The 18,837-nt window shown below is 44.4% G+C and overlaps 1 protein-coding gene across 1 annotated transcript in view; it reads right to left on the bottom strand.

Moving 5' to 3' along the window:
* Window positions 1–18,837, bottom strand: part of HCN4 (hyperpolarization activated cyclic nucleotide gated potassium channel 4) — a 104,116-nt gene that overhangs the window by 61,094 nt on the left and 24,185 nt on the right. Inside the window, exon 2 of the mRNA XM_032990132.2 lies at window positions 11,845–12,268. Within this exon, the coding sequence (XP_032846023.2) occupies window positions 11,845–12,268 (424 nt within the window). The remainder of the gene's footprint in view (window positions 1–11,844; window positions 12,269–18,837) is intronic.

Here is an 18,837-nt window from a genome sequence, read left to right as displayed (position 1 = left end):
ATGCATGAAAGAGTAACATGGAAATGGAGAGGAAGGTGATCACAGCACAAGCTCCCCATGACTCATTAGTGGCTCCACTTTGCATCTCCCATGGATGTTATCGTGCAAGGCGGGGACGGAGATAATGGGAGATACAGGGAGAGTGAAGAAGCGCTGGGCTTATGTGATACCCAAAGTTCATCAGTGCCTTACAACACATCTACACAAACCTGCCAGAAGAATATCTCCCTCCAGCTGCAGCGGATATTGCCAGGCTGCAGGGAGCCCCTGGGAGGTGTGCAGTTGGCAGGGATTTCTCTAGATGGTCCCTTCAGATACCGCTGTGGCACGTAAGGGCCATGGTAAGGCTCTGCCAGCTGAGCCATCTGACAGGGCTGCTCCCAACCTTTTTGGACCTCTGTGATGTGCTATAACAACTTTCCAGTGTAGCAAAGGCACAGTTCCCCTTGCCAACCACTCATATTTTTCAGGGAAGATTTGTAAGTGTGGTGAATTTAGGGGAATGTTGCATCCTTCTAGCACTGAAAGGGAGAAGCTTTCTCAATGACATGGTCACATTGACATGTTTCATCTCCCCCAGGTACACCCTGCTTCTTTCAGAAACCAACTAGAGCTGGGCCCAGTAGAAAGGACTAGTTTTGGGTGGTAATGATGAGAGAATGTCTAAAAGTTATTTATATGTTCAGGATCTTTCATTGGTGATCACTGCTGGACCCTGACAGAAGTCTCTGGACTTTGGCTGCAGCAAGTTTGTATGATTAACTATACAATTTCAGCTTAATTCTTTGTAGCATCAGAAGAGCTAGGCACACTGTTGGGATAAAGTGGAATTAGTGGATGTTTGGGTGATGTATACTGAAGAGGAGTCTAATCAACCATATTTGAGGGACATCCTCTCCAAACTGGGATGCACTGAGACACAGCAAATCAAGAGGAATTAACACCCAGCAGTTTTCTGGGTGAGAAAATATATATATATAAATGAAAAAAAAAAAAAAACAACCAAACACAGCTGCTGCATCTTAACTGCTTAACTGCTCTCCACCCCCTCCAGGGACTTGAGGAAGAGCAGGCCTGTCAGCTGCTTTAAGGGACATTATCCTCACAGTTTCTTCCCATTGTTTACAAGGAAGCACTGCTGCTGCTTGTTTGATTGCTTGTTACTGCCAGCACTGAGAGAGGTTCTCTCAAAGTTCACCCTCCGCAGTCTCCACCACGCCAGAGCAGAGCCAGACCTGAAGTGAACCTGGGTGAGGGCAGACACCCAGCTGCTCCCTGCGCCGGGGGTGCAGCTCTGTGCACACCCCAGCACTGGGCAGCATTTTGGAGAGCGAATGCCCCTCCCTGAGCTCACTGCCTGCAGTGCTGCTGCTCTCCCCTTCCACTAGTGTTGCACCAACTCACTGTTTTTCCAATTTGTCTTTAGCCATCTTCAGTTCCTAGCCTGCACCTGACTCACTCCTTACCTCAAGATTTCCCCTCAGACCAGTCTCCTTCTACTCCAAATCCACTTACACACTGCATAGACCATCATCCCTTCTCGACAATCCATCCTGGCTGGATCCAAACCTGAGAAACATCATCTCCTAACCCTCAGGGATCACAGACACAGAGTAACCATGGTACCATCCTCTTCTGTGCTCACCTGCCTTGATGAACCCAAGTCAACAGATCAAGGGATGGGATATTAGATACATCACAGAATAATGAAAAGCCACATGAGACAGTAGGGTGTGCTAAGATAAAGATATATACGTCCCACATTGGGCTAGGGCTCTGTTTCTAGAGACGAAAAGGAACAGTGTCCCCCCAGCCCTGGAGGTAGGACCTGCCAAAGGGTACTTAGCAGAGAAGCAAATATTTATGTCATATCTCAGTGGGATTGCTCAGGGTCTATGTCAGAGCAGATCCCAGGCCTAATGGCACCTCAGAACTCCACATGTTTAAGATCTGTGAGGTGTTACATTGTTATCTTCATTCTATGGAAAAGAACATTGCGGGACTACAGGCATGTGGCTTATCCTGGGCCTAGAAGGAAGCTAGAAGAAGAATTCTGGTGTTTCTGTTTTCAGATCACATCTCTTTTTCCAGTTGTCATGAAAAGCAGAATGTTTCCCATGATCAGGCCCACCCTGATTTCTGGCTTCTCCCTCATAAATACTGGATAAGCAAATGGCAAAGATAAAATCACCAGCAGTTCAGCAGGGAACTGCCTGCTACATGGCTCTGCCGAAGCACATAGGGCCACCACTGCCATTCTACATTGTCAGGGAAATTAGTTTTGTCTTTCGATTGAAATGCCAAAGTCCACAGTCTTCATTCCCCTTTCCCTCTGTATATGCACACATATACCCTTGCCTTCTGCCCTTGACCCACGAGGCCAACAGAACCGAGCGTGCTGCATGGTGCAGGCTCCTCTGCAGCTGGCCCAGCTCAGCGCTGCTGGGTCCCCCGCTGGGTCCCGCTCGGGTTGCTCTGCTCCTCGGGCCCGTGGTGCCATCCAGGTGCTAGGAAAAGCTTGAAACAAAGGGACCCAGTGGAAAGTTCTTCTCAACTTCTATGATAAAAAAACCCAGTCACGGGGCACTCATCAGGGGAAGGGGGAGAGATATAATTCACATTTTCCTGAAAGAATCCAAAAAAGTAAAGCCCTTTTACTTTCTGAACATATGAAAATCACGATGGGGAAGGTGGCAGCACAGTAAGTCTGGGCTGAAGGTTTTTGTTGTAAAGTTTTATCTTTAGTCTGCAAGGATTTTGCATGTGTCACTAGACCAAAATACTGTATGCTTGGTGCAAACCACTTCAGGAAGTGCCAGGGGCAGGAGAGGAGGCATATTAATGAAAAGGAGGGTAATTATCCTACTCTCTTCAATTTTATGGCACATTCTTGGTGAGGAACTTCTGAACTGGCATCATCCAGCTTACAGCTCTGGCAGCTGCTGTTCTGCAGCACTTTTTGCTGAGGAAGGGGAGAAGGCACAAGGGAAGAAAATATTCATGACCAGGTGGGAGTAGAGAAGGTGACAGATGCTGGAAGAGCAGAGAACAGGGGACAGGCGTTCCTTGGGAAAGGGGTGAAGATCAGCACCATGAACACCACTTTAGAATTCTTCCCTGGTGAAGTGATGCTTGAATGAAATGAATAAAAAGGTTCTCGTACTGAAGTCATAGATGTACTTCCAAGTCCTTTTCCAAGAAGGCAATAAGTAAAATTTTGCCACGTATTGCAAACAGATTTCAGAAATATTTTCCATTCTAATGTGAGCCTGGGAATGTGGAAATTGCCTCACCCTTTCCTCTAGGCCTTGGGGTATTCCTGCTTAAATCAAAACTGGGAGATGGAAGAGTTAAAGTGGAAGAGGAATCTTAAAAATATGCATCCTTATGAGAGAAGCAAGAATAAAATGTCATCTCTCAGCTCTGAAAAAGTTACCACATTGATTTCTGCTTCATAAAAATGAGGTTAAGTTGAATGCATTAAGCTGGCAAACTGGATAATTGCATGTCCTGAAACTGTCTTCGAAACAGCTCTTTTCACAGCGGTGCTCAGAAAATAACTTCATCAATAAGGCTCTTGCCCATTAAACCTTCGCACCTCTCTGTGCTTTGCTCAGGAGTGAAGCTTGTCCTTCCCAAGAAAGACTTCTTCTTCCTTTCACCTCAAACTAGTGGGGAAAGTAAGGCTGTTTTGCATTACATTAGCATATTTCTGGCAAGAGGAAAAAGAGGGTAAAAAAAAAACATGGTCTCAGGGCTGGGGCTTTCCAGGTCTAGTTCCCCACACAGAGTGTTGCAGATAGTCTTGCACTGTGTCCAGCCTTCTTCTCTAGAGTGGAAGTGAGAATTGCTCAGGGCCAAAGCTTGGCCTCAGGTTTTGCTGCCCTGTGGAAGAGTGTTCCTGCTTTCCCCAGCCAGTCTGGCCAGGGTCGGGCCCTTCCAGCCAGCCGAGCCCTCGTGCAGTCCCACCGGCAGGATGGGTCCTGACCTTTCTGCATGGCTGACACTGCCTGCCCTGTCCCCCTTCCTCGGTGCACAGCGCCTTTGAAAGGCAAGAGCTTGCCTTCGGCTACCTTGTTTGCATGACAACACATATAAATTCTTCAGCTCGAAATTTTATCTAGTGGTGGTGCTGGAGCCTGAGGTCTGAACACTGCACTCCATCCTAGTGAGTGCCATCTGGGAGTGGGATTCAGGTTTCTGCTCTGCCTTGAGCTCCACAACACAACAAGCACTTGCCAGAGGGTGTTGTGTCTACATTGAGGTGTACTGGTTATTGGTTGTTCTCTCCCACCAGCCCTATCCACTTACTAGAAGAAAATGGTAAGTACCCACTATTGTGGACTCCTCTGGTGTCCAGTGGTGCCTCAGAGTTCCCACCAGCTTCCAGGGGGGAGACAAGCAAAGCAAACCAGACGGAAGAAACCACACACATATCCAAAGAGCTGTTCAGATACAGAACAGATTCTTTTACAGAATCCAAGCCCTTAATTACGCCAGTGAGTAGGGTATTTTTCTCTTCCTGCTGGCAGAGATTTGCTCTCCCTTTCACTCCACTGCCAGCGGGAGCAGCTGCTCAGGTCCCCATCTGGCACTTCCCCTTCCCCAGTGACTGGCTCAGAGCACACGAGGGTGCTCCACAGGGAAATGAAGGAACTTACTTCAAGCTCTCTTGGCAAAAGGCAACTCCATGCTGCTGTGCTCCTTCTTACACTCCAAAATCTCCTTTTTCTCCTCCCCCACTAATCAACTTGATTTTTTTTTCCATGGTCCTATCTGGGCCAAGCTTCTGCTTCATTCACACAACTTACGGATTCGCCACATTCCTTTCCAACCCTAAGTACAAAAAGTGAGGCAAGGAAATGCTGTTCTCTTCAGCTTCATTAAAGTTTTTCACTTGATATGAATGCAATCAATAGTCCTTTCCTGGAAGAACATTCAATGAGAGGAGCAGATAATTTGCCACCACTTGACAAGGCCAATGTGCCTTAGAAACACTGGCCTTAAAGTATTGGGTGAGTTTGGAAGAATACGATTGCCATACTGCTGAAAGACAAAAACAGATTTGGCACTGGATCAGCAACCCAAATGGTAACAGGAGTCTCCCTCTGAATGGCTTCAAAAGCTGTATGGGCTGTCCCTAACATCAGCACTATGTATATGTGCATCACATATACACCGTAAGATACATTGACACAAGGCTATGCAAAGCACTGAGCAGGCTGGTGAGGTTAGGAACGCAACCTGAGGTGCTCAGCTGCAGCTGCACAGAGGGTACAGCCCTTTCAGGCTGGTCTTCGCAGCGCTTTTGCAAAGGGGTCCAACCCTACCAAGGTGTGAATCTGCGTTTCCACACATCTAAGGGAACTGGGCACTGCTCTTGCTGGTTCCGAAGCTCACAGCATTTTGCTGTGATTTAGAAGGCTCCCAGAAGTTTTGCTTAAGCTTTGTAGTGAGAGCATGGGGTTGTCAAGACCCCTCTTCCTCTTACAAACACGGAGGGCACACCACCTCATATGTCACCAATATGATAGCAACACGGCAGGCCGTGTCAGCATGCTGAGGGCCCAGGGTCCCTACATCGCTGCAGCTGGAGCATGCCCCGTCAAATAAAGGGTGTGGCCTCCATGGTATTAAATCTTAAAAAATGACACTGATTGCAGGAGGAATCCTCATGCCAGACTCCAGCACTTCTCCTTTGAGGACCCTCTGTTATTGTAACACAACAGCAATAATAAGCCTGCCAGAAACCCCCCTCCAAAAACAATGGCCCGAAGAAAAATGACAGGCAGCTGGGAAGATATGGGCATTGAGCTACAGGCAGCTGGTGCTGGCAGAGAAATACAGAGACGTGAGCTCCCCAAGAGAAAGGCAAACTTACCACAGTGTCCAGTGAAGGAACATGAGAGGAGTAGGCTAGGAGGAGTCTGAGGGAAGAGGAAAATGAAAGGCTGGAGCAGCAACCAGTTATCACAGTGATTAGAGATCATTAGGAGATCAGCCTATCTCTTTTGAAAACTTTTACAATTCCATCCCAGCATAAAAGCCCAGACCAATGGCCCTTGTGACACAGAGAACCAGAGGCTGGGCACTGCCAAGACCCTCTTATTAACATGCCTTACACCCTGGTCAGTGGGGACTTCACTTCAGATGGGGGAGGAATTTAACCCCGTTGCTGCTGCTGCTACAGGGAGCCTGAGCCTTACCAGGGCCAGTCCCCCCCAGATGATTTTGTCACACAGGCACCTGCCTACTAAGAACACACCAGAGAAAAAACATCCATGAGGCAGCAAATGACTTTCACTTGCTACATGCTGAATCTGCACTACGGACCTAGAGATGAATGGCTCCGTGCCCTAATCCCAACCCCTCAAGCCATCTACTCCCCCTGTCATACCATCCTGTTGACAGAAGACACATTAAGCACTGCCAGAAAGTGACTGTAAAAAAACCAAAAGGCTTTTTCCTTTTTTATGGCAACCTCTGTAGCCACGCAGCTATGCAAATATTTGCTGGGCTCCTTATGATTCATTATAACCCATTTTTTGTGATATTGTCTTTGAAACTGTATTCTCATTGCCCAGGTGGGAAACTTAATTTGCATTATATCAGTAGAACTTCCAGCTAAAGACAAACTCCACCAAAAAGCCTTTTTAGGTTTCTTTCTCCTGAAAGGTAACATGGCACAAGGTAACATGGATCACTAGCTGCCCGTGGGCAAGTGAGGGAAAATGTAATGTCTGTACACGAATGGAGAACATCTGTTTCCTTTTGTTGTCTGTCCTCCCTTTGTGAGGATGTTGTGCTTCACAAGAGAAAACAGTTCAATGTAAAAGGCTGTGGTAAAATCTTCAACAACCTTCTTCTAATATGTCAACAATAGTTTTTTTGCCATCAATTTCAGTGCAGCCAGGATTTTCTCTAAAAGGAAAAGATGCTTGAGTTTTGGGTCACTTTGTGCAGTGAGAATGAAAATTACTGTAACTTCCCTTATGGTTCTGACAGCATTCTCTTGTAATGACATTAAAGACAAATGCTTGATAATGCTGCCTTCAGAAATTAGGTAATGCAAATTTAGGAAGAAACCCAGCCCATTCTCCCCCTCCCTCCCATATTACCAGTGTTTGTTGAGTCTGATTTTACTCAAGGGTGGCCAGAGGTTTTAATGAGTTAATCTCATGGGTCTGCCTTGCTATTTAACATGACAGAATTGCAAATCATATCGATAAAAAATCTGCTAAGCTATTTTGAACTGCTCATGGAATGGGACCCTGCTGTGCTGCTTAACAATCATTTTGCCCAGCTCCTCCCCTCTCAGGATCCAGTTATGGATTTGGCCTAACGTTACATCCCCCAGGCCACTAGCCACATTATTTTAATTTAATTTAAGGAAGGCTACAAATAGGTCAGAAGAAACTAAGGGAATTAGCTGTTCAAATCAAAATGAAAATCAGTTGGGAACCATATTCTCAGTCTTTGGAAGCTCTCTCCTAGTCCTTCCACACAGGCCCTCTAGCCTTTGAATCAATTTTCTGAATATCTCTGAATTTTCTTAAAAGTGTTGACATCTTTCAGGTTATGTAATCTGTGCCCAGTAACAGACCTGAGAAGATGCATTCCCTCCATTCTAAAACTCCTAAGTTTTCACTGGTGTAATAGTTTGAAAATCACCAAATTGTCCTTCAGGTTTAAGCTACAAAAACTGAAAACTTGGGGGTTTTTCTGACAAAAATCTGAAAAAACCTCTCACGATAATCTTAGCATTGTGATATAGATCAAAACCAGTTAGTTCCTTTCCTTCCTACCATAGCCCCTCACATTGGTTCTGAAATCAAAGAATTTTGGTTATCTTAGCCTATGTGCTATTTGGCAATCAATTTACAGGAGTAGGATTTTACTGTTGTGCCAATAAACGTGTCTTGTTCATAAATCAAAATAGCTAGATCTTAAATATAGGTTACTGAATCCTGGCACCAAACACAGGGGTAAATGCTGTACATAACATAGGGAAAGCTCAGCAAATTGCTCTTAGGGAAAACAAAACAAACCAAACCACGATCATTTTTGCCTGTGAAAACCTAAAGATGTTTTTCTGTCTAACACTCACAATCTGAACTGCATTGGTTCATTTTGATTGAGTATATGGGTTACATGGTATTATTCTGCTTTCATTCTTTCTGCCGGGTGACCTTGGGATAAGGTTTGTAGGGTGTTAATGTAGAGAGTCTGATTTCTCTGAACACTTTCTCTGAGACAACAGTGTGAAGGCCCAACTCCCTGGCTCTGTGCACAGCAACGTGCCTCCATGTTCACATCATCAAAACCACTGCCCAACCCAAATGCCCTGAAGAGCTGTTGGAGTGGTTCAAGTGCCGAGACGGCGAGAGCTTCCCTGGGTATGAACAGAGCATGACTGGAGTAACCCAGGTGTGTTCTAACCCTGGCAGTACAGCTCCACACACAGACCATGCCAGCCCTCCTGGATCTCTGCTTATGGGCTTGGTAACTACCAGACACTGAAGTTTATAATATGATATTCAGGCAAGCTAGGCTCGAGCCAGCGCGAGTGTGCCTTCCTACATTGCAATCAAGCTTCCTACTGCAGGGTAGATACAGCAGACACTTCAAAAAGACTCTATTTATATTCTGCCCTACTGGTAAATTCATTCGTTGGACCACTCATGCAAAATTGATAATGCAAATGAACCTGCTACATTTGAAATTAAGCTTATTTTTGTACTCCAGTGAACACTAGTGCATTTTATTGGTTTTCTTTTCTTTTTTCTTTTCTTTTTTCTTTAGAATGTTTGCCCAGCTGTTGTCCCCAAAGCACTTGTTTCAGACCTGGGGGAGGATGCCAGAGTAGGCCTCTGCTGAGCCAGAATGGTGCAGGCACTTCAAACCACTGGCTCTTGAGCCCACAGACTCATGACTAGCATTGATCTGGAACGGATGAGTGGCTGGCTGTTTTACAGCATTGCAGCCTTAGAGAAGGCTGCTCTCTCCTCACTGCAGGGTGAGTGATAAATTCATGCAGAGCATGGACAACTGCAGGGGAAGAAATGGAGAGACTCACTGTGAACTCAGGAAGTGACCACTTATCCCTGTGCTCACTCAGTTACACTAATGCACAGATGTCATCTTCGTCTGGGAGGCAGAGTAAATAGATTAACACCTCTGTGTATACTGGATCCCCTTCTCCTCATGCAGGACACAGGGTCTCAGCACTAGTTGTAAGCAAGACAGCAGCGACTCCTCCATCAAAAGTCACTGCATAAACTCAGTACAGGTGAGTGGGGATGCTCTACCCAGACACAAAGCAACACACTCCCTCTCTGACTAGTTCATCCACCGCTACTAACTCTGCTTCAGACTGCCCTACACACATTCCTGTAATTTGCACACATTCTCTTCTCCACTGGGCGAGCGCACCCTACTCACAAGTCTTTTTTAGCTTATCTGGTCATATGCAAAGACCCTAAAAGAGAAGGATACTACCTAGCAGAGGAGATGTAGAGTGGGATAATGTGGGGGAGCAAAGGAGAACACAAGTCTTCAGCAACCCCCCCTCCCAACAGTCCTGCTCCTTCTTTAACTCTGCACAGCAACTTGCCCCTTGCATACACCCAGAGTAAATCTAGTCCAACACTGCTCGTCCCTATAGGAATTAACGCTTTGAGATCACCACTGCTGATCTGTGCAGTAGGGAAAGATTAATGTGAACTTTCAGAGATGGATCATCTATAGGCACTTCAGAGTAAGAGAAGGAAAGAACTCAGTGGGGTTCCAGGGAGCACAACCATTAACTCCCACGCAAAGATAAAGCAGCACTTCTCTTCCCTGCTTCCTTGTTGATTTGTAGCATGCACTGCACCAATGACAAGGGATTACCCTTCTCTCTGCTCCTCTCCTCCATTTGAGGTGGAAAACCTCCTAGTATCATACTGGCTCCGGGAAACTGCTGCTTGGGTCGAGCCCTGTTTGAAAAAAAGACTATCATGTTTGCTCTGCTGGGCTCTGCAATGCATAACAGAGTCTGCATTGCAGTCTCAAACTGCAATCCAACACCATCTGTCCCTTCCACTTGCAGCACTGCATCACTCCAGGGAGTCAGTTCTTCAGGGGGGATCTGGAGAGTGCCTGGCTGTGCTGTCCCCCGGTACCCATGACAGGCAGCAAAAGGGGAAAATGCCCCACTGATTTGTATTGTGAGACCGAGACTAGAAATGGCTGCTCAGTCAAACTGTATGAGAAGCAAGACAGGGAAAAGGTGCTGATTTGCTTTCATTTCAGTATTCTTTAAAACAAATTCTGTACAATCAGCAGCAAATGTACTTAAATCCTCTTCAACCACCTTAGGGAAAGGAACTCAAGTAGCAGCGACAAGCAAGCACAGAGCTCTGCACTGATGTGGCTGCACATAAATCTGTGTGAAGGAGCTACTTTAACAATAGCCTAAGCCACCAACTCGCCTTTCCTGAGCGTTCTCGGATTAGAGGACAGAGAAGCAATGCAACCAAGAGACAAGACAACAGACCTGGAGATATTTCACTGCTCTGCTGTCTCTGACTTACTGAGTCACACTGGGAAGGACACTTTTGCTTTGATTATCTCCATCCCCCTATGCATTCTCTGCCTGCCTGTTCTGTGAAGTAAATTAACCTCATGGTGAATTCTTCAGGGCTGTAGCCATCTCTCCATATACATCTGTACAGCACCTTGCACAACGTCATCCCAGACTGCAACAAGGCATTATGCTCTGCTGTAAGTGAAGCATTCACAAATTATAATGCCACAAAGATGAAGCCTGAAATCTGTAAAGTATGCACCAGCGCTCTCTGAGTCTGATGCTGGGAAGAGGAAACGGTTCAGCTCTATCATGAATTAGTGCTCTGACAGCTTGGTGCAATCTAGCCCTGACTTGCATGGCTGCTTTCCCTTCACATTCCCAAGAGCACACGCTGCATTAGATCATGCTCTGCATCAGGGTCTGCTCCAAAGCAGAGGAAAAAAGTATGGGGAAGATGATGAAATTGCCTTGACCAGCTTTCCTTGTCCTGAAAATATGCTCCTGACATGTGCTCCAGGAACTTTCTCTCTGCCTTGGAGAGCATGGAGACAGGAAAAAATAACTAATTTTCAAGCTACTTGTAAGGTTGTGGCTTCACTCACACAAGTCCTTGCAGCTCACCCTGCGTATTGGAACTCCCCTGGGAACAGCCCAGGGTGCAGGGGTAGCGGGGCTCTTGCTTTTCACCAGACCTTTATGTCTTTAGACAGACCCTGTTTGTCCACAGATTGCTCTTCTTTCCTCCTCCCGTTAACATAATGGCAGAGAATTTAGAAAACAAGGTTATAAATACATCACCGAGCCATTTATTCAAGGGATAAGCATGTAAAAGAAGATGCTTGGGTAAACAAATGCCACAGGATCTAAAGATCAGCTGTCTTTAGACCTTTCCTCGGAGCTGTTTCTGGACCTTTTGGGGCTCTGAGGGGACAAGACCCCTGGTCTGGGTAACTGCTCCAGTCACAGGCAGGTCTATAACTACATACAGGGGGTGTTATAGTGCAGGGGGTCCTCCCAGCCCATGCAGCATCTCCACAGATTATATATATTATGCTCATGAAGCAGCTAGTACAGTCTCAAATGACTAAGCAACAATATGCTGAAGGCCCTCTCAGGAACCTGCTAAAAGCAAAACATTAGACTCAAGACACAATTCTTTAGAATTCACACTGGGATAAAGTAGGAGAATGGGCATTCAAAGAAAGCACTTTTGTGTAATACCAGCATAAGTGAGAAAAGATTTAGGATGCAAGTGCATCACAGCCTCTGCTCACCTCCTCCCACTGATGAATGTAGCGGATGAGCCGGGAGAGCCGCAGCAGCCGCAGGAGGCTGAGGATCTTAGTGAAGCGCACGATGCGCAGTGCCCGGGCTGTCTTGTACACCTCAGAATCAATGCGGGTTTCAACAATCAGGAAGATGTAGTCCACGGGGATGGAGGAGATAAAATCCACCACAAACCAGCTCTTCAGGTACTTCATCTTGATCCTCTGTGGGTCTAGGATGATCTCTGTGTTGTCCTCCACCACAATGCCTGTTCGGAAGTTGAGGACAAGGTCGATGAGGAAGAACGTGTCTGAAACTACATTGAAGACAATCCATGGGGTAGTGTTTTCATCCTTGAAGAAAGTGATGCCCACAGGGATGATGATCAGGTTCCCTACCATCAGGAGCAGCATGGTCAAATCCCAATAAAACCTGGACAGCAAGACAGAGACATGTGAGATCAGCTACAGAGTGGGAGATCGGGAAGCCCAGGTCAACAGAAGCAATGTGCTTTATACATCTCTACGGTCATTCATTCCCTATGCTCTGCTAGTCTGCCTGATGTACTCAGCGTGCACAAGCTGCTAATTAAGTACTTAGTATCATAGGAACACTTATCTTCTGGCTTAGAGGATTCAGAAAGGAATTTCTGGACATGCCCACTTGAAAACTTCGCTTGGGACTTCAGAGCCACCCAAGAAGAGACTGACATACTTGTAGTTACTACAGAGACTGTTAGGTAAAGAGAGCTTGTGAACGAGTATTTGGAAGGCCTCAGAGTTCGTATGCCAATAAAGCCATCTGGGGTTAAAATCATCAGGCTTGCTCCTACTGTCTGCTCCTTCTTTAGGAGTAGCTAGCACTGATAGCATTGGGATCAGGACAGAACTGGAGACTGCTGTGATCCACAGTGTTCAGTTTAGATTTCTTGCTAAGCCAAGCTTACGCTAAGGAGTTGAGGAGCTGTGTATGTCTGGACTTTAGGAGTTTAGTCCATACTCTGTAGAATCCCATGTTGTATAGAAATGATCAATAAAGCTGAGAATCATGTGTCTGGAAATATCTATTTCATTTCTAAAGTAAGCAACGACAACATTTAACTACTGTTCCATGAAGCACAGTCTCCAAGGAGCTTATCTTCACTTTAGTGGCAAGTCAATATTATCCAGTGGGCCTTACAACAACATTTATTTTCATTTGTGAAGGCACACACCATCTGAATATAGTTCCTAATCTCTTTGCTTGGCATTTTTAAAGATATTCCCCAGGTATTACTGTAAAAGATACACAGTCACACAGTGTTGCAACAACTCACTCAGAGTGAGGACTAAAAACTTTCCTGGGTCTCATACTTTGTTGAGCAGTCTCACAAAGGAGCCTCACTGCCCAACACTGTGGTGCTCCAGTTCCCTCCAAATGTTTCACATGTAGAGATGACAATGTGTTGTAGTTTCACATTGCCAAGATTTCATCAGCTCTACATTGTATGCTACAGGACAGCTACTATAATTTGTGAGGTATCATAAATAACTTGTATTAAGATGCACTTGTCATAGCAAATAAGCAAAGTACACAGAGCAAACCAATTATCAGGTTTGGTTGCCTAAGATGCAACATTCAGAAAGCTGCAATGGCTCTTCTAGTCAGTCACACAAATTAGCATGGTGTTTATATTATTTTTAATCTCCTGAGTACCAAGTAAGCCTAACTTCCTAGACCATAAAAAAGGCAACATCAGGTTAACACAATGGAGAGAACTAAGTCTTTCTCAAAACCAATCAACCCAACAGCAGTGAAGCCAACAGAGTGACCCTGGATTTACACAGATGTAATGGAGGAAACTGTTGGATTCGCTGAAGAAGGACATATGCAAGCTGCTTCTCTCAATGTCTGACAGACTACAGTCAAAATCACTGAAATGTTTTAGGAGAAATAGATTTGCCTTAAAGATCCTCAAAATCTAGCTTTGGCAAGAGTTGTTCAGCTTAAGCCCAGGCCTTGGACCAGACTGAGCTGATGCAGAACAGTATCACTACAGTGAGGCAACTACACCGATTCATTAAACTCTCAGCAGGAAAACATAAAGGGCAGAATATGTCTTTAAAGCCTTTTCTGTATAAATTCTCTCTCCCTGTTAAGGACGTGACACTTTAAAGCACCTAAAAGCATATTTAAGATTTCAGCTATTACACAGGTACAGACAGGGTCACAAGCCAGCAGCACACCAGCAATGCTCAGAAACATTCAGCAGAGGCTGATGGGAACTGACTTCGGTATGAGCAGAGTTATCTACTAATGAGGTTTCTAAAAATGTCATCAACTCTCTCTTTCTTGCTCTCAAGGTGCCATGCCCCTGCAGACAAGGTAGCATGCAATCCTTCACTTAGTATAAAGGTACAGTTGGTGCTGGTAGACACTCTGCAATGAGATTTGTCCATATGCTTCTAAGAACAAGGCCGTGTCACACAGTAATATGCATTAATACTGTATAAATCCATGTTGCGGTCTTCCTTATTAAGGGCCTGAGATGATGCTGCAGCTTTCCTAGTCAATTAATCTAGATAATCGCACAATAGCAGGAAGTCTGGAAGCAGTGTGTATATTATTACCGAAAATAAATAACCCCCCAGCCTTCTTTAATTTGCCTTAGGGGATACAGAAGGAGATATGCACAAAGAAAATTATTTTTCTCAAGTTTCAAATTAATGGCATGAGACAGACATGGCCAGACATGCAGAGATGTAAAGGTAAGTGGCTTTCTTCAGAGATCTTTGGATTTCTGTGCCTCTTGCTTTTATGCTGGCTGGTGATTTCAATACTTAGTGGCAACTGGGAACAATGACAACAGCGGCTAGGATGGCTCACAGTTAATCAGATGGTTTCCACACACACAACCCCAGTAAAATGCTCTCTGCCTGACTGTAGCACTTCCTGCTACCCCAGACTCTTAGTCAAGCACGGTCATACCACGCTGAGCTGTCCTGCATCATGATTTACAGCATTTCTTGCTATTCCAGTTCTAGGATCTTCAAACTCACTTCACACATGGTCTTCAGTCCCAGTCTGCTGTTACTGCTGAACTGCCCACAGAGAATCATGGTTTTCAATGTGGGCAAGCAAAGATGAAGTGCTAAAATTCATTGCTACGTGTTTCTTAAACCACAGTTCTCCTCAAGGGTGTACTACTGCCTCAAGATTATTGGCACAGGCTCCCCTTAGTTCTGACCTTTAAAGCCATCACTTACAAAACACAGAAGGTAAACTTTTGTATCCAATGAACCCATGCTAATAAAAGGGTACCCAAGGTGTCTGGGAGGAGATAACCTTCGGACTCTATAATGGAGGCAGAAATAGCTGAAAACCACAAAGAATTTCTTCTGCACACCAATTGTAGCACAGGAAACTCACCACGCTTTACAATGTAAACTGCCTGGAAGTTAAAATTTAACTATTAGGATTCCACAGCTCCTGCATATTTTCATTTTACCCACATGTGATCTGCTCAGGATGGTATCACCAGATTTAGTCTGAATAGACTCTCAGGGGCTGCAACACCTCAGAGGTCTAACATCATCCGTGTGTCATTTTGTATTTACACTGAGTGACATCTTTTCACTCCCTGTAAATTATTGGCCAGAATGACTAACAGTGCATGTGATGTATGTAAGGGCAAGCACCAGCTATTAATAACCTATGTTTTCTGTACTTCTGTTGTTCCTTTCACCCAGGGATTCCACAGAGCTGACAGTGATGAAATTGGCTCTGCTGCACCCATGAGAGGCAGACAGAGTTATTATCCCTGTCTTGCAAATAGAGAAGCCTCATGGCAAAATTAAGAGAATGGGATTTGTCCACAGAAGTCTGAGGCTAAATAAGGGTTAGGACCTGAATTTGATTTTTGAGTCTAACCAAATCTGAACCTATTCATATGGCTTGAAAAAGACTTTAACAGAGATGTATCTCATGGACATCCTCCTCTGATATCCTGTCTTCTTACTTCTCTTCCTGTTTTCAAAAGCCTACATAAAAAATTAATAAATATGAATGTATTGTTTTATTATAGTTGACTCAGAGCAACTGAACAGTTCACAGCACAGGGAACAGCCAGCACTATATAAACCAGATGTATTGTTCAAACGTACTTGTTTTTTATACTACCTCCTACTCTTATGCTTGCTTCTTAGATCTGAAAATCACATTTTAACATGCACCGCTACCTCTGATCTTTTAATTCCTAGTATCTTATTTAGTTGTAACAGAATGTGTCTGAGAATTAGCGTGGCAAAGACACTTCAAGAATATACGCTTTTTAAGCATAGCTGGTGTCAGTCAGTTGATTTGACAGTATGTATGCTTTGTGGGTATTAGTTTGTGGTTTCTGACCAAAAAGTTAGATCATCTTTCTGTTCTGCCTAGTGCATAATGTAACAGCAGGCTAGGAATACTGCTTTTGGATGTCATTTTTTAAATTAAATAAACCTTGATTTTTCAAAACTATTCCATGATGCCATGTAACCAATTATAGTGCATGAGCTCAGGAAGGACTGTGACCAATTGGAAAGAAAATAGTGAATTGCAGAGGTTAGCCCGGTCAGCATCACTGTGTCAGTATGGCATTCAAAACCTGCTCCTTAGCGGGGCACATTTGTGGCCTTAACTTCTGTTCTTGCTCTGTAGCGTTTGCACTGTCAAGAGAAAATAGACTTGAGTAATCTCACCTCCTCTAAATTAACAAAGCTTTTTGGATGTTTTCAGCTTCTGCTGAAAGGCAGCCAACTCAGGGTTGAACTGAGGCGCTGCCTGTAAGTACACAGAAAGGAAGCAAAAATAAAAATGCATCTAACTGAAAATGCCAGGGAGCCAGGATATTCTCACCAGCGATGGAATTTAGCTCAAACACCGTGGCCAACCTTCCTAGCCTTACAAGGACAGATCTATAATGAACCTATCTTCCTAAAACCAAAACCAAAGACAAACCCAATCGCTCTACCAAGCCCAGGCAGCAGCAGCGGCTCAGTGCTGACTCAAGAAACAGTGTCACCTCCTGAGTCACAAATGACATCTCCATCCTCTGCTTTGCATGGGGAGCAACTGCTGCATTATTCCTTTAGAGAGCTGATGAAACTCGGCCCTTTTCTCCAGAGTGGCAGCTCCCTTCCCCCGCTCCGGATTGCATGTTGAATTACACACTGCCGTGCTCACCAGCAACTATCCTGACAGGAAGGAGGTCGCACTTTAATTCCCAGGACTGCTGGTCAGGCTAGAAATAGAAATCATCTTTTGTAAAGAGCATTAGTGGATGTCAGTGTGGCTGGAGCAGCAACGGTGGGAGGAAAGTTTAGTCCAAAAAGCAGCCATTCACATAGGTATCTGAACACAGAGGAGAGAGAAAGAGAAAAAGCAAGAAAAGATCCTTTCCTGTCTTTGGAAGCATTACTTCTTCCAGAGACGAGTAGGCGTATTTCTGCTGGAGAGTTACAAACTTTGCATTATTCGCAGAGATAATAGGAGGAACATGGTGATTCATTGCTCCTAAACACACTAAAGGACACTCAACCAGCTACTGAGTCCAAGTATTCACTTGCTAGAAGAATTCATTTATTTATAAGGAGTTATTCACATACTTGTACACTTGAAAACCTCTTTGAAATGAATACCCACCAAAATACGAGTCAAATTACTTACAAAAATATTCTGCGTGCTATGTAGTGGGAAATTAAATGGGGAACCTAGCTAAAGAAAAAGACAAACAGTTTTAATTCCTTCTGACCAAGCTATGCAAATACTATGTATCCTCTGCCATCCTGAATAAAACCCCTGGGAGCACTGATAATTAGCCATGCATTACGACAGCACAGGAAAAGAGCTCTGCTGTGTCCCAGCCTCCTTTAGAATTCCCTTGGTGCCTGCTTCGGCAGCACTGGCTGCTTCTCATTCAGCCGTGGTTGTCCCTGTCTGTTACAGAACATGGGCTGCACCAAATTCAACTTCGTTGCCAGTTGTTGCTGGGCAAATACATAGAAAATAGACAGTGGAGACACACCCAGGGCTGATACAGTGGTGAGGGGCTACACTCAGATTACCTGCACCTATGGGTCTAAGGAAGATGTTCCAACTATCTCGTCGTGATGAGAGTAGGGAGGCAGGACTGGGAGCCTCGTACAGCTGATAGTCTGCACTATTCATCTTTCTTCTGAGCTTAGATGCCATAGTCAGGATGATGCCTCAGCTGGATATCAGAGAGTAAGTGGTATCAGTGAGTTACTAAGATGGGACATAGTTCTGTATGTGATTAATTTTCCTATCAGGAGCAAAAGGACTATTAGCTAGTGATGAATTTTAAGTGCTTGCATAAGCAGGTGTATGATTAGGGATATCTCACAGTAGAGAGTCCGCTACAAACGAGGTGTATGCCTTGGAGCACTTTGCATCTAGATTTCTTAAAACTCATGTGTTGTCTTTGACAAAATTTTCATTGAATTTAACTGTTAGTTTTACTTGAGGCGAGATATTTTCCAGGGTCTGTATTTAGCCTTTGATTTAGATTATCTCCAATCTACATAATGGCTCACCTAATCCCCTCTGAACAGTGCAGAATTCCATACAGTGTTTCAAGTTTAACACATATGCTCATATTATTATTACCTTAAAATATAATTACATAGATTTTGGTGAGTGGAAAATTAAGACAGCTATTGCTTATGTAATACTTTAAAATGGCATTTGCAGTCCAAGCAAGGTATCATGTTAGCTTTTCATTGCTTCTCTATCATCAATTTTTAAATCTAACACTACTTTATTAAACAATAATCAACACCCTCCATTTTTCAAAATAATGTCCATACATTAATTAAATCCAACAGACACAATTAAGAAGGTATTATCATCCTATACTACAAAGAGATGGACTATGAGATACTAAACATTTAAGTAGCTTTTCCAGAGGTAGAACTACTATCCAGAAAATATGGCTGCCTAGTTTCAGAAGAGGTTTCCAGTCA

Source organism: Tyto alba, unplaced genomic scaffold (genome assembly GCF_018691265.1).
Source record: "Tyto alba isolate M040663 unplaced genomic scaffold, T.alba_DEE_v4.0 Super-Scaffold_41, whole genome shotgun sequence".
NCBI classification, from domain to species: Eukaryota; Metazoa; Chordata; class Aves; order Strigiformes; family Tytonidae; genus Tyto; species Tyto alba.
The sequence above is the reverse complement of the archived record's forward strand: the minus strand, read 5'-3'. Positions and strand labels throughout refer to the sequence as shown.